At 40.1% G+C, this 12,383-nt stretch overlaps 1 protein-coding gene across 2 annotated transcripts in view; it reads left to right on the top strand.

Annotated features, from left to right (window-relative positions):
- The first annotated feature begins 686 nt into the window (after positions 1–686).
- The window catches only part of LOC148843803 (pentatricopeptide (PPR) repeat-containing protein / CBS domain-containing protein), an 81,618-nt gene continuing 69,921 nt past the window's right edge, over positions 687–12,383 (top strand). Inside the window, exons 1-2 of one of the 2 annotated variants that reach the window (XM_088959832.1) lie at positions 687–1,519; positions 1,610–1,792. In XM_088959832.1, coding sequence (XP_088815958.1) covers positions 1,268–1,519; positions 1,610–1,792 — 435 coding nt within the window. In that variant the 5' untranslated portion in view covers positions 687–1,267. The remainder of the gene's footprint in view (positions 1,520–1,609; positions 1,793–12,383) is intronic. The other variant, XM_088959833.1, reaches the window with a different exon arrangement.

The following is a 12,383-nucleotide window of genomic DNA, read 5'->3' as shown; positions in this document are numbered from 1 at the left end:
ACCTTCATCAATTTGTTTGTTTTGGGAGTGCGATGAGAGTAGTGCAAGTTTAACTCTGTTTTTCTGGATAGTAGTGTTGGATAGGGGTGGCCACGAGCCGAACTCTTTACGAGTTCAACTTGTGAAAAACTCGGCTTGGCTCGGTTTCAATCGAGCTTCAAGCCGAGCAATTTATAGGCTCGATTAATAAATGAGTCATGCTCGAGTCTAATAGAGTTCAGCTCGTGAGCTGAGCTCGAATAATAATAATAATAATAATAAAATTGTAGAAAATAATATTTATATAATACAAATATAAAAAATAATATATATATATAAAATAAAAATATTATAATTCTTAATTTTTAAGATCAAATAGAAAATATTTTTATATATAATTTTTTATTTTTATAAAACACTATTTCTCAAATCGAGCTCGAGCATACGAGTTTTTGACTCAAGCCGAACTCAAGCTCAAGGTTCTAATTTGAATCGAGCTCCTTATACTACCTTGACGAGCCGAGCTCGAGCCTCATACTATTCGACTCGACGTGGCTTGAATCCACCCCTAGTGTTGGATAAAAGAGTTCTCATTATCTATGTTATTGACAATTGCAACTTTAACATCTCTTATATTTGTGCATATAACATTCCGTTCGTGACCCCAAATTTGAAATAAATCCCCATCCCCTATGCCAATCTATGTCGGGATAAAAGTTTATCCTCCGTCCCCGTTGATAGAGATGGGTTCCCTGTAGGGTCCCAAGTCCCTGGAAATTTTTAATTAATAGTATTTTTGAAAAAATAAATTTATATAAAATAAAAATAATATTTTAAATATAATATTTAATACGAATAATATTTAAATATATATATATATATATCCACACGAGGTCAGGGCGGGGCCAGGACTTCATTCCCCAACCCCCATCCCCGAACCTGGACCCTGGTTCCCATCCCGTCCCTGCCCTGCTAAAGCAATCTCCATCGCCAAATACATCAAACGACAAACGCTTTCATTGTTTTAGCGCAGTGCTAAAAGTGATGGGTACCCCATCGTAGCCACTCGAAAAAAAAAAAAAAAAAAAAACAAACAAATCGGTTGATTCTGCCTCTCTCCCGGCCACTAATTTGCGCGCCAATTGATCCCGATTAGAAGCTCTGCAAAATCTCAACCCACCCACGCCCCTAAAACTAAAATTCCTCCAAAAATCTCTCTCCCTTCATTATCTGTTACATCTCTTCCTCATCTCTGCATGGGTGATGGATAGTGATAGAGTCGGCAAAAATGCAACAGATTCATGGGTTCTCTCCCCCCCCTCAGGGAACTCTAACTCTCTTCTGCTGTGTTCCCTGTTCACTAACAAAACCACTTCACTTTCTGTACAGATGTTCTACTTCTCCTGCTTCTTCTACGTTCTCGCGACGTCTAGTCAAGAAGGATTCCTCTAACAGGTCCCAAATGCTTCATCTGAGACAGAATCCCAAAAGACTCACTTCACGGATATTGGAGCTTAGCCGCAGAAAGCAATTGCGTCAGGTTTGGAATAAAACCTCTGAACTCCTCTGTTTTTCTTTTTTTATTTATTTATTTTTTATTTTTTATATGTAAGATTTCGTTATTGTTTAGATCTTCGAGGAGGTCGAGCTTGCGAAAAGCCGGTATGGGAAGCTGAACACAATCGTGATGAACGCAGTCATGGAGGCATGTGTACACTGTGGAGATGTTGATTCAGCTCTTCAGCTGTTTGAAGAGATGTCTAAACTAGAGGGCTGTGGCGTTGATAATATCACTTACGGGATCTTGCTAAAGGTACTTCATAAACTCTCTTGCTGTAACTTTGTTTTCTTGGTTGTGTGGTAGAATTGGCTATACAATGGAATGCCCTATGAATCCCTCTTAAAGGTGGAAACCTAGGAGGCTCCATGGTGAGGCATCATGGTGGTTGAGGGCCTGAGGCAATTTGACCCGTTCCCATGGGGCCCGCCCTGCCCTGGCCGGGGCGGGGATGGTATTTGTCCACCCCGCCCCGACCCCGAACCCACTCCGGACTATATTGTATAACAAAAACTGAGCCAAGTCATATTATGTACTTTGTTGTTAAAATCTGTGTCCATAGAAATCTAGCAACAAGCTACTTAACTACAAGATTGAAATTTAATAATAGTTGAAGGGATGCATTACATACATATCAATAAAAAGGGATGCATTACATCCAACAACACTCCAAAGAAGAGAAAAAAAAAAGGAAAAAATTGATGCTTATACCATAAATAGAAATTCTGATAATTACTATAAATGGTGAGTCAACCAAAGAATGAGCAAGAGATTAGGAGGAAAGAGAACTCTTGCTGTCGGGGACTTGGGGTAAACAACAATGAGATAAACTACTTGAAAGGAATAGGTGAGAGGAGAAAAAAGATAAAGAAAATTCTTGGAAACAACCCAAATTTATTAACCAAAACTTTATATCAAATGAACTCTTTTTTTTTTTTCGTAAATTGCAATGGTTATATTTATAAACTCACAATATGAATTTGGATGCCCCTTTATGGACTCCAGTTTGGACTCAAAAACGGACTCAACCAACTTCTATTTGCTTTGATACAAAGACAAATCCATAAGGACACTCAAATAAGGACTCTAACTCTTAACTAACAACAACTCAAATAATAGTTTCATAAACAAACTTGATGTGAAGACACCAGATATTACAAAAACTAACAGACTGAGATGTCACTATAAATAGATAAGAATTATTATAAATAGTAAGTCCAATCACCATAAATAATAATTTCAATATAACAATAAATTTCTAGAGAACTTCAAACCCTATTATTTCTTTGCTTCAATATTTGGATCATTATTCCCTACTCAAAAAAACTTGCGCTCAAGTTGTTTTTTTTTGAAAGAGGTAAAGTAATATTTATTCAAAGCAACACATACAAGCTGTGATCAGGCCCAGAAAGGCAACTTGATAAACACAGCAATTACATACTCCATCAGGAGTTAGAGCGAAATACAACAGACAAATTCAAGTTTCTAAACTCCTTAGAAATTGACACCCAAGAGATTAACTTGCCCACAGCTTTCTGAATTAAGTCTTCTGGACTTTTAGCCTTATTACAGAAAAACCTACTGTTCCTCTCAGCCCAAATGGACCACAAGACAGCACTAGGAATAGTCCTCCACACGAACTTCCTTTTCTTGCTTAGACCTTTGATATTCCAGCAACAGAGGAGCTCTTTTACCGATCTTGGCATAGTCCAGCTGATGTTCATGGTTCTGAGAAAATAGTCCCACAACTGAGAAGAAAACGGGCAGTGAATGCACAGATGGTCTGTAGATTCAGGAATACTCCCACAAAGACCACAAGATAGATCCAATATTTGAATGCCCCGTTTCACAAGGTTAGCTCTAGAAAGACATTTATCCAAAGCCATGGTCCAGATCAGAAAGTTGGATTTAGATGGACTAATAGGATTCCACACCTGAGAACATGGGAAATCAATGACACCCATTCTGCAAAGCTTAGAAGCCAATGATTTGACAGAGAAAACACCATCCGGATTCCACTTCCAGCACCACTTGTCTTCTGAGAGAATGTCAACCTTTTAAGAGTCAACATATTCACTATCTCTTCAAGCTTCCTGTCAAAGAGATTCCTTCTAAAGAGAGGGATCCAAATAATAGAATCTCCAGTCAAGCTACAACACTCAGCTACAGATGCCTCTTGATTAGAGGCACACTGAAATAGGAGAGGAAAAGACTCAGCAAGAGAACCATCCAAGCACCAAGGATCCTTCCAAAACTTAGTTCTATTACCATTTCCAGCCTTAATTGAAATTCCATCCACTAAAATAGAATAGTTCTTCATTATCCCTTTCCACAGAGAATTTCCCCAACTTGGAGGAGGATCCCTAGATCTCCAGTTGCCCCACTCCACCCCATATTTACCAGCTATGAGGGATCTCCACCAAGCATCACTTTTAGCTGCAAACCTCTAGATCCACTTACAAAGGAGGGCAGAATTAAAGATTTTCAACTTCCATATGCCTAAACCACCTTCAGCCTTAGGGAGACAAACTTGGTCCCAATTGATAAGATGAATTCTTTGCTCCTCATCCCAACCCCTCCAAAAAAAATTCCTTTGAAGCTTTTCAAGCCTTCTTACTACTTTATTAGGGATAGGGTGCTCTTTAACAAAGTAACCCTACCCCCAAAAGAAAGATATCTTGCCTTCCAAGAAGCTAATTTTCTCTCCATTCTTTCAATAACTGGGTCCCAAATTGAAGAAAGCAAGCAACTCGCCCCCAGAGGCAGACCCAAATATTTTATTGGAAGGGATTCAGTCTGACAAGCCAGTACCTCTGCACATTCAACTAAGTTGGTTACTTGACCCACTGGAATGATTTGACTTTTATTCCAATTGACCTTAAGCCCAGAGATCACCTCAAACCAAGTTAAAATCTCAAGAACCAATTCCACCTGAGAAGGAGAAGCATCCACAAAACATAATGTATCATCTATAAATTGGAGAATATTAACCTTCTCCCCCTCCAAAGCAATTGCAAAACCTTCCCACTCACCTGATTCAGCAGCCTTCTTACAAAACAAAGTGAGAATCTCCATGACACAAATAAAGAGTAATGGGGACAGGGGGTCACCCTATCTAAGTCCCTTGGAGCTATCAAAGAAACCTGCAGACTGCCCATTAATCAAAACTGAAAATTTGGGAGAGGTAATACACACTTTAGTACAGTTTCTCCATTTTTACCCAAAATTCATATGCTGCAACACAAGATCAACACACCTCCAATTGACATGATCATAAGCCTTTTCAATGTCAAGTTTGCAAATCAAACCTGGGACATCCTTTCTTCTTCTTGAATGAATCAGCTCATTAGCAATAAGAACTGAATCAAGCATCTACCTTCCCGGGACAAAAGCACTTTGATTGTTTGAGATAACACTACCTAAAACCCCTTTCATTCTCTCAGCAAGGACTTTGTCTAGGATTTTATAAAAGCTGTGCAGAAGGCTGATCGGCCTGAAATCTTTAATATTCACTGCCCCTTCTATCTTTGGAATGAGGGTAATAAAAGTAGTGTTTAAACTCCTTTGCAGTGAAGCATTATCATAAAAACCTTGGAAGACATTCAGAATATCTTGCTTCATATTAATTGTCCATCTGGCCCAGGAGATTTATTATCAGCCAACATATTAATTGCTGCTTTTATTTCCTCCTCCGTGAAGGGTCTCTCAATGAAGGTGGACTGATCTTCACTCAGCTGATTGAAGGGAAGGAATCTAGGAAATGTTCTGAAGGTCTAAGCTTCTTTATAAAAGTTGGTTGCCACTGTCTTCATTTCTGCATTAGACTTCCCCATTCTTCCCTCCCCTTCCAACCTACTGATTGATGAAGCTCTAGCTCTTGCATTTGCCATTTTATGGAAGAAATTTGTGTTTTTATCCCCCTCTTTTAACCAAACCACTTTAGCTCTCTGTCTCCATTTGATTTCTTCAGTCACAACCAACTTATCATACTTCATTTTTGCCTGAGATCTCTTCAGTCTACATTCCTCAGATAAAGGACCCAACTCTTCTGCTGAATCAATCTCCTTAATGATACTCAAAAGAGCTCTCTTTTCAGTTTTTGAATTCATGTTTTTCTCCATTTTCCAGATTTTTAATTCGCTTTAATGGCACCAAGTTTTTTTGCCAAGATGAATGAGCTAGTTCCAACTACCTGAAAGTCTTTCCACACAGTCTTTAGCAAGGGAATGAGATTATCGTCTTCAAACCAGGCATTCTCAAACTTAAAAGGGGCTCTAATTCTATCTCTAACACCACAGACTAACTGAATTGGAATGTGATCTGAAACTTGTGCTCAAGTTTTAAACTGTGGAAAAATCAATATTTATTTGCAGTCATGAATTACAAATTTGTTGTTGAATGAAAAAATTAGCAAGATAAAAAATTGGTTCTTATCTTCAATAATCACTTTGTTAACATATCTTAATCTTTTCTTCAAGCACATAGTGAAATTGTCTTTTTTTTTTATTCAATAAAATAATGAAAGACTGGTTTGGAATGTTGATTCAGGTGAGTTCAATCAGTAAAATCAATGATGAATGGTAAAAGAAGAGAGAGATGAAAAGAGAAATCAACTACGGGATAAAATTGTCTCGGGATGTGTTTTCCATTCTATTCACTATATAAGAGTGACTTTACAATGTTAAATGAAAAGAGAAATCTGCCCTTAAGTGGGCAGTAGCAAAAAAGAATATAAAATAGTAGAACACATCCCATAGTTTTGAACATGGCTAAAAGTAGGTAATATGAAGAAAACGAAGTGAAATAAGAAAAGAAGAGGAATAAGAGAACTAGAGTGTAATCATTCATGGAGAGTGGGAGACGAGGGAGAGAGAGAAAGAGAAGAAAAGGGAGACACGATTGAGAGGAAAATCACGGCAGCCAGTTCTCTATTTATATTAACTTAATAAAAAGAATAAAATTACAAGTATGCCCTTGGCGGCACACCCTAGAACCAAACTAATAAGAAAAAAAGAAAAGTAACTAACTGACAGTATCTTAAGAAGTCAACCTATTAACAGCAACTACAAAGTAACAATTAAATAAGCCTTACAACACTCTCCTTCAAGTTGGGCTGAATATGTCTATCATGCCCAGCTTGTCACATAACTCATTGTGCCGCCAGTATGGAAGCTCCTTTGTGAGGACATCAACAAGTTGTTCCTTGGAGTTGACAGAAGGGATGCAAATTTCCCTTTTTCCAAATTTTCCCTTATGAAGTGTTTGTCCACCTCAATGTGCTTGGTCCTCTCATGTAGGACAGGGTTGTTGGCGATTGTAGCCTTATTGTCACAGTAAAGAGACATATGACTATGAAAAACAACTCCAAGCTCCCCTAGAAGATTCTTTAGCCAAAGGACTTCAGCCACCCCATGTGCCATAGCTCTATATTCAGCTTCAGTGCTTGACTTTGCTACCACACTTTGTTTCTTGCTTTTTCGGGTCACTAGATTTCCTCCCGCGAATGTGCAATATCCACTTGTGGACTTTCTATCATCCACAGCACCTGCCCAATCAGCATCTGTAAAGACTTCCACTTTTAGGTGATTGTGTTTACTGAATAGTAGATTTGTTCCGGGATATTTTTTTCAAGTATCTAAGAACTCTCTCTGTTGCCTCCATGTGTGGTTTCTTAGGAGAGTGCATGAATTGGCTTAGTACCCCAACGGAATAGGCAATGTCTGGACGGGTCATGGACAAATAAATCAACTTTCCCACTAACCTTTGGAACTGTTTCACATCTTTCAGAGGTTCACCATCACAGTCACCTAACTTGTGGTCAACATCCATGGGAGTATCTGTCGGCCTTGCACCTAATTTGCCTGTGTCCTGTAATAGATCAAGGGTGTATTTCCTTTGAGAGATAAAGATACATTTTTCTGAGCGGGCAACTTCAATCCCAAGGAAATACTTCAGGGGACCTAGATCTTTTACTTCAAATTTAGATGCAAGGAATTGTTTCAATTTTTGTGTCTCTGAACTCCAACTTCCTGTAATGATGATATCATCCATATACACTATCAATACAACAACCTGTTCTTGACATCTCTTCACAAAAAGTGTATGATCAGACTGACATTGTTTGAAGCCCATCTGCTGAACTGCCATGTTAAACTTACCCAACTAGGCTCTGGGAGATTGTTTTAAGCCATAAAGAGACTTTCGTATCTTGCACACCTTATTTTCACTTCCCTCGGCACACAATCCAAGGGGTTGAACCATGTATACTTCCTCTTCTAAGTCACCATTCAGAAAAGCATTCTTTATGTCCACTTGATGCAATTCCTAGTCAAGATTAGCAGCTAAGGACAAGAGAACCCTAATTGAGTTCATCTTAGCTACTGGAGCAAAAGTCTCATCATAGTCAACCCCATATACTTGTGTGTACCCTTTGGCTACTAATCTTGCTTTGTACCTTTCAATTGTTTCGTCTGCCTTGTGTGTAACCGTGAACACCCATTTACACCCCACAGGGTCTTTTCCCTTTGGAAGATCCACCAATTCCCAAGTTTGATTTTTGTGAAGAGCATTAATCTCCTCCTTCATGGTATCTGTCCATTCTGGGCATTTTAAGGCTTCTGCAACATTTCTGGGAACAGGGATGCAATCAACTGTAGATAGGAAGGCTCGGTATGAGGGGGAAATGTGATCATAGGAGACAAAATGGGTAATGGGGTGTTTGGTAGTGCATGACCTGACTCCCTTTCGTTGAGCAATAGGAATGTCTAGGTCATCCACAGTAGGAGTAGGGTTAGGGAGTGGACTTACTTCCTGGGAGTCTAACGGTGTCGGTTGCCCAGTGTTTGGCTGCTCCACATCTCTATCACATCGCTGATCTCTATGGCGTGTATGTTGGAAGACACGAAAGGGAGCAAGGTCCAGAATAGAAGGAAGAGATACCTGAACCCTGTTTCTCCTCTTCCACACTACTACTCTCCCCTTGAGGAGAAGTAGGGAAGAATGGCTTAGACTCAAAGGACACATCCATAGACACAAAAAACTTACGACTAATGGGATCAAAGCACCGAGTACCCATTTTGAGAGGAGGGATATCCCAGAAAGATACAAGGAATTGATTGAGGGTCTAACTTACCTGAAGGTGGAGACAAATCATGGACAAAGGCACGACAACCAAAGACTCTCATGGGAATGGAAAATAAAGGAGATTGAGGGTACAATAGCTGATGAGGGGCCGTGTAGTTCAACACTTTGGAGGGCATGCGATTGATGACATAAGTAGCTGCAAGTATAGCATCCACCCAAAACCATTTTGGAACATTCATGTGTAGCATCATCCCGCGAGCCACCTCAAGGAGGTGTCTGTTTTTTCTCTTTGCAACATCATTTTGTTGTGGTGTTCTGGCGCATGAGCTCCTATGAATAGATCCTTGGGAGACAAAGAACTCATTGAGCTCCCCATGGAAGTATTCTTTTGCATTGTCGGATTGGAAGATCTGTATTTCAATATGGAATTGCATAAATACCATCTTCTAGAAGTCTTTCACAATCTTTAGAACTTCGTCTCTACTATGCATAGGAATTACCCATGTATAGCGAGAGAATCATCGAATAATGTGATAAAGTACTTATATCTGCCCTCAGAGATTACATTAGTAGGCCCCCATACATCAGAATACACAAATGAAAAGGAACATTTGATCTTTTATTACTTGAGTGAAAAGTTGTTCTACGTTGTTTGCTCAATTGACACGTTTGACACTGGAACTCTGACATTGAACATGACTTAAACAAAACCGGAAACAAAGACTTTATTATTTCAAAAGAAACATGACCTAAACAACTATGCCACAAAAAAATTTGACTCTTATTTGGCTGACTATGTGATTGAGGATGACATCGAGAGACCAGCTTTGTTGTCGAGAGTGCAGGGACCATCCACGAGGCTCCCTCTACCAATCGTCCTCCCAAAAGTTAGGTCTTGAAAAACACAAGTATCAGCAAAAAATGTTAAACTACAGTTTAAAGAACTTGTAATACTACTAATTGAAAGCAAATTTATAGGAAGTTGAGGGACATGCAATACACAATTCAAGTTAAGGCCATGGGGAAGAGATATCGATCATTGTCTTGCAACGGAGGAAGAAGAGTCATCTGCAAGTCTCACTCTATCCCTTCCTGACAAAAGGCTACAAGTCTGAAACAAGTTCGACTTACCGATCATGTGGTTGGAGGCCCCTGAGCCAATGATCCAGGGGGAATCCGTGGGAGTGACATGGAATGCAGAAGCCGTATTACCTGAAGTAGATGCAAATGAAGTAGAGGGAGTACTAGTGACTGAGCTGTCCATTTGTCGCAAAGCCCTACCATAAGATTCCAGGTGTTCTCTGAAGGAATTCATTATATCTTCCTTGGGGTTAGAATTATTAAGGTGGTCCTGGGTACTACCGACAACTTGAGTATCTTGGGTTGCCACATGTGCTGCATTCTGTGCTGTGTTTATCTTCTTCTGACCTTGACCTTTACCCTGTTCTTGATTCTTCACTGCCCACTTGGGTTTCCCATGGATGTCCCAACAAGTGTCACGCGTATGCCGTGAGCGCTGACAGTGGGTACAGAACAACTTATCTTTATCATCAGTCTTCTTAGTGTCACTTTTCTTTCCCGTGGAGTTATTATTCATTATAGCCAAAGCAACTTGTTGCTCCCCCTCAGCTGTAACCATCACACTCTGCCTACTTTCTTCCGATTGAATAAGGGAATATACCTCGTGAATCGACGACAACTCTTTGCTTCTGTTAGAGTGCTCGAGTCAGGGGTATTTTGGTCATTCTGGTTTATCTTCTTGAAAGTGAAAGGTCTATTGTATCTGAGCTTAAGTTATGTGTCCCATCTTCTATGAGGGACAAAATAGTCTTTCTTGTAACTCTAAGTTTTTTGAATAAATTCAATTGGGTCGGCTAGGAGAGGTGTGATTTTACATTCCCTCTTCTAGTCTGGCCGAATACTCTTCTTCTTCTTTCTCTTTTCTTTCTTCTTTCTTCTTCTCTACTTTGACCTAGAATCAACTAGGGTTTACTAACATGGTATCGGACCAATAAGATCTCGTGTTCTCTCTTCTTGCTGCTGTCCTCTTCTTGGGTTCGCCGCCAACTTCACAGTAGTTTTCATCCTTCAACTGACCTGATTGGAGATTCGATAAAGGGCTAAAAAAGGAGTTGTCGTTTTGAAGGCTTGGAGGTGAGAATGCCTCTGGCCGGTGCTGTGGTGGTCGTTGAAGTGGTAAACTAGGCCCTCTATTCAGTGTAAGAAGAGGGCTGAATGTAGACAGGTATGAACATTGTTGTCGTGTGCTCAAATAATGGACTGTGAATGCTATTTTGTGCTTCAAAAGTTAGTTGTTGTGGAGCTTGGTGAGACTGATATGCATATCAGTCATGTTCTTTTTTTTTTTCTTGCTCATATGTGTGCTAAAAGAAGAGTCGCAGACTGCTGAAGTCCACGACAGCAGTGGCGTGGTGGTGGTTGTGTCGTGGTGGCTGACATATCTATGATTCTAAATGCTTAAAATTGAACTCCTAGACCTTGCGTGTAATCAGTTCTGCAATATGAAGAACAAGTGTTCGATGAAATGACTGAGTGATTTCAGCCTTGGCGTGTTGATGGTAAATGGTCCTGCAGTGTGCAGTCAAGGTGTTTGATGTGTTGATTGAATGATTTCAGCCTTAGTGTGTAGTGTGTAATGTGCAGTTGAAGAAGTTGGAGTTGGTGGTATCATAAGTAAGATAAGTCTTGTGAAGTGTGCGAGGTTGTGGTGTATATTTGAAGGTGAAATAATTAAGATGGCTTCATTTGCAGATGGGAATGACAACAAAATAGGCATCATGCCTTCTCTAGATTATCTAAGTATTCAAATGACATCCATCAAGTTGAATGGGTGAGAACTATGTACCATGGGCAAAATCCGTGGAGGTGTTCTTGAAGGCCAAGAGGAAAGTAAAACATGTGAGAGAGGAGAAACCTCCTTCTGATTCCCCTGGGTTCAGTGACTAGGAACAAGAAGATGCACAGATAATGACGTGGCTTTGGAACAGCATGGAACCAAAGATTAGTGTGAACTTCATGTTCCTAGATACAGCCAAAGAAATCTGGGATCATGCTAAGAAGTTGTACTCTGGACAAGACAACACAACTAGAGTATATCAGTTGTACCAAGAATACTTCAATTTGAAGCAAGGGAGTCAAAGCTTAGAAGAGTACTATGCAAGTTTGAGGAACATCCGCAATGAGCTCAATGTGTATCACCCTCTAACATCAGATGTCCAGATCCAACAACTACAATGTGAACAACTTGATGTGGCTAAGTTTCTTGTGGGCTTGAAGGCTGAGTATGAGCTTGTCAGAATACAGATATTGGGGGGATCCGCTCTCCCCTCATTTGAAGAAGTTTTTGCCCGTTTTAAGAGGACATCCATTGAGCCGGTAGAACATTCTTCCTTCTCTGGTAGATCTGGTTTGGTAGTGACTAAAGGGAGTGGTCGTAGAAGTAGAAGTGGTGGTGGCAGCAGTGGACCTCCAAGCAACCGTGGTGGACACATGTTTAACCGGGCTAGTGGCCGGACTGGAGGCCAAGAGTCAGGGGGAGGCCGTGGAAAAGGAAGGAGTAATGCTCAGAGAAAGTGTACAAATTGTGGCTTAGAGGGGCACACAGTTAATTTCTGTTATGATTTGCGTGGTCCACCCAACACTTGGGCTCACCATGCTACGTCTAAGAGTAGTAGCACAATTACTAAAAGCCAGCAAACGGACCCAACCCCCTCCACATTTGCTTGTGCTTCTGGGTAGGAAA

This window comes from Nelumbo lutea, chromosome 8, assembly GCF_056320005.1.
Source record: "Nelumbo lutea isolate HS-2025 chromosome 8, American lotus-T2T, whole genome shotgun sequence".
NCBI classification, from domain to species: domain Eukaryota; kingdom Viridiplantae; phylum Streptophyta; class Magnoliopsida; order Proteales; family Nelumbonaceae; genus Nelumbo; species Nelumbo lutea.
Note: the sequence above shows the minus strand (reverse complement) of the source record. Positions and strands in the feature narration are given on the sequence as shown.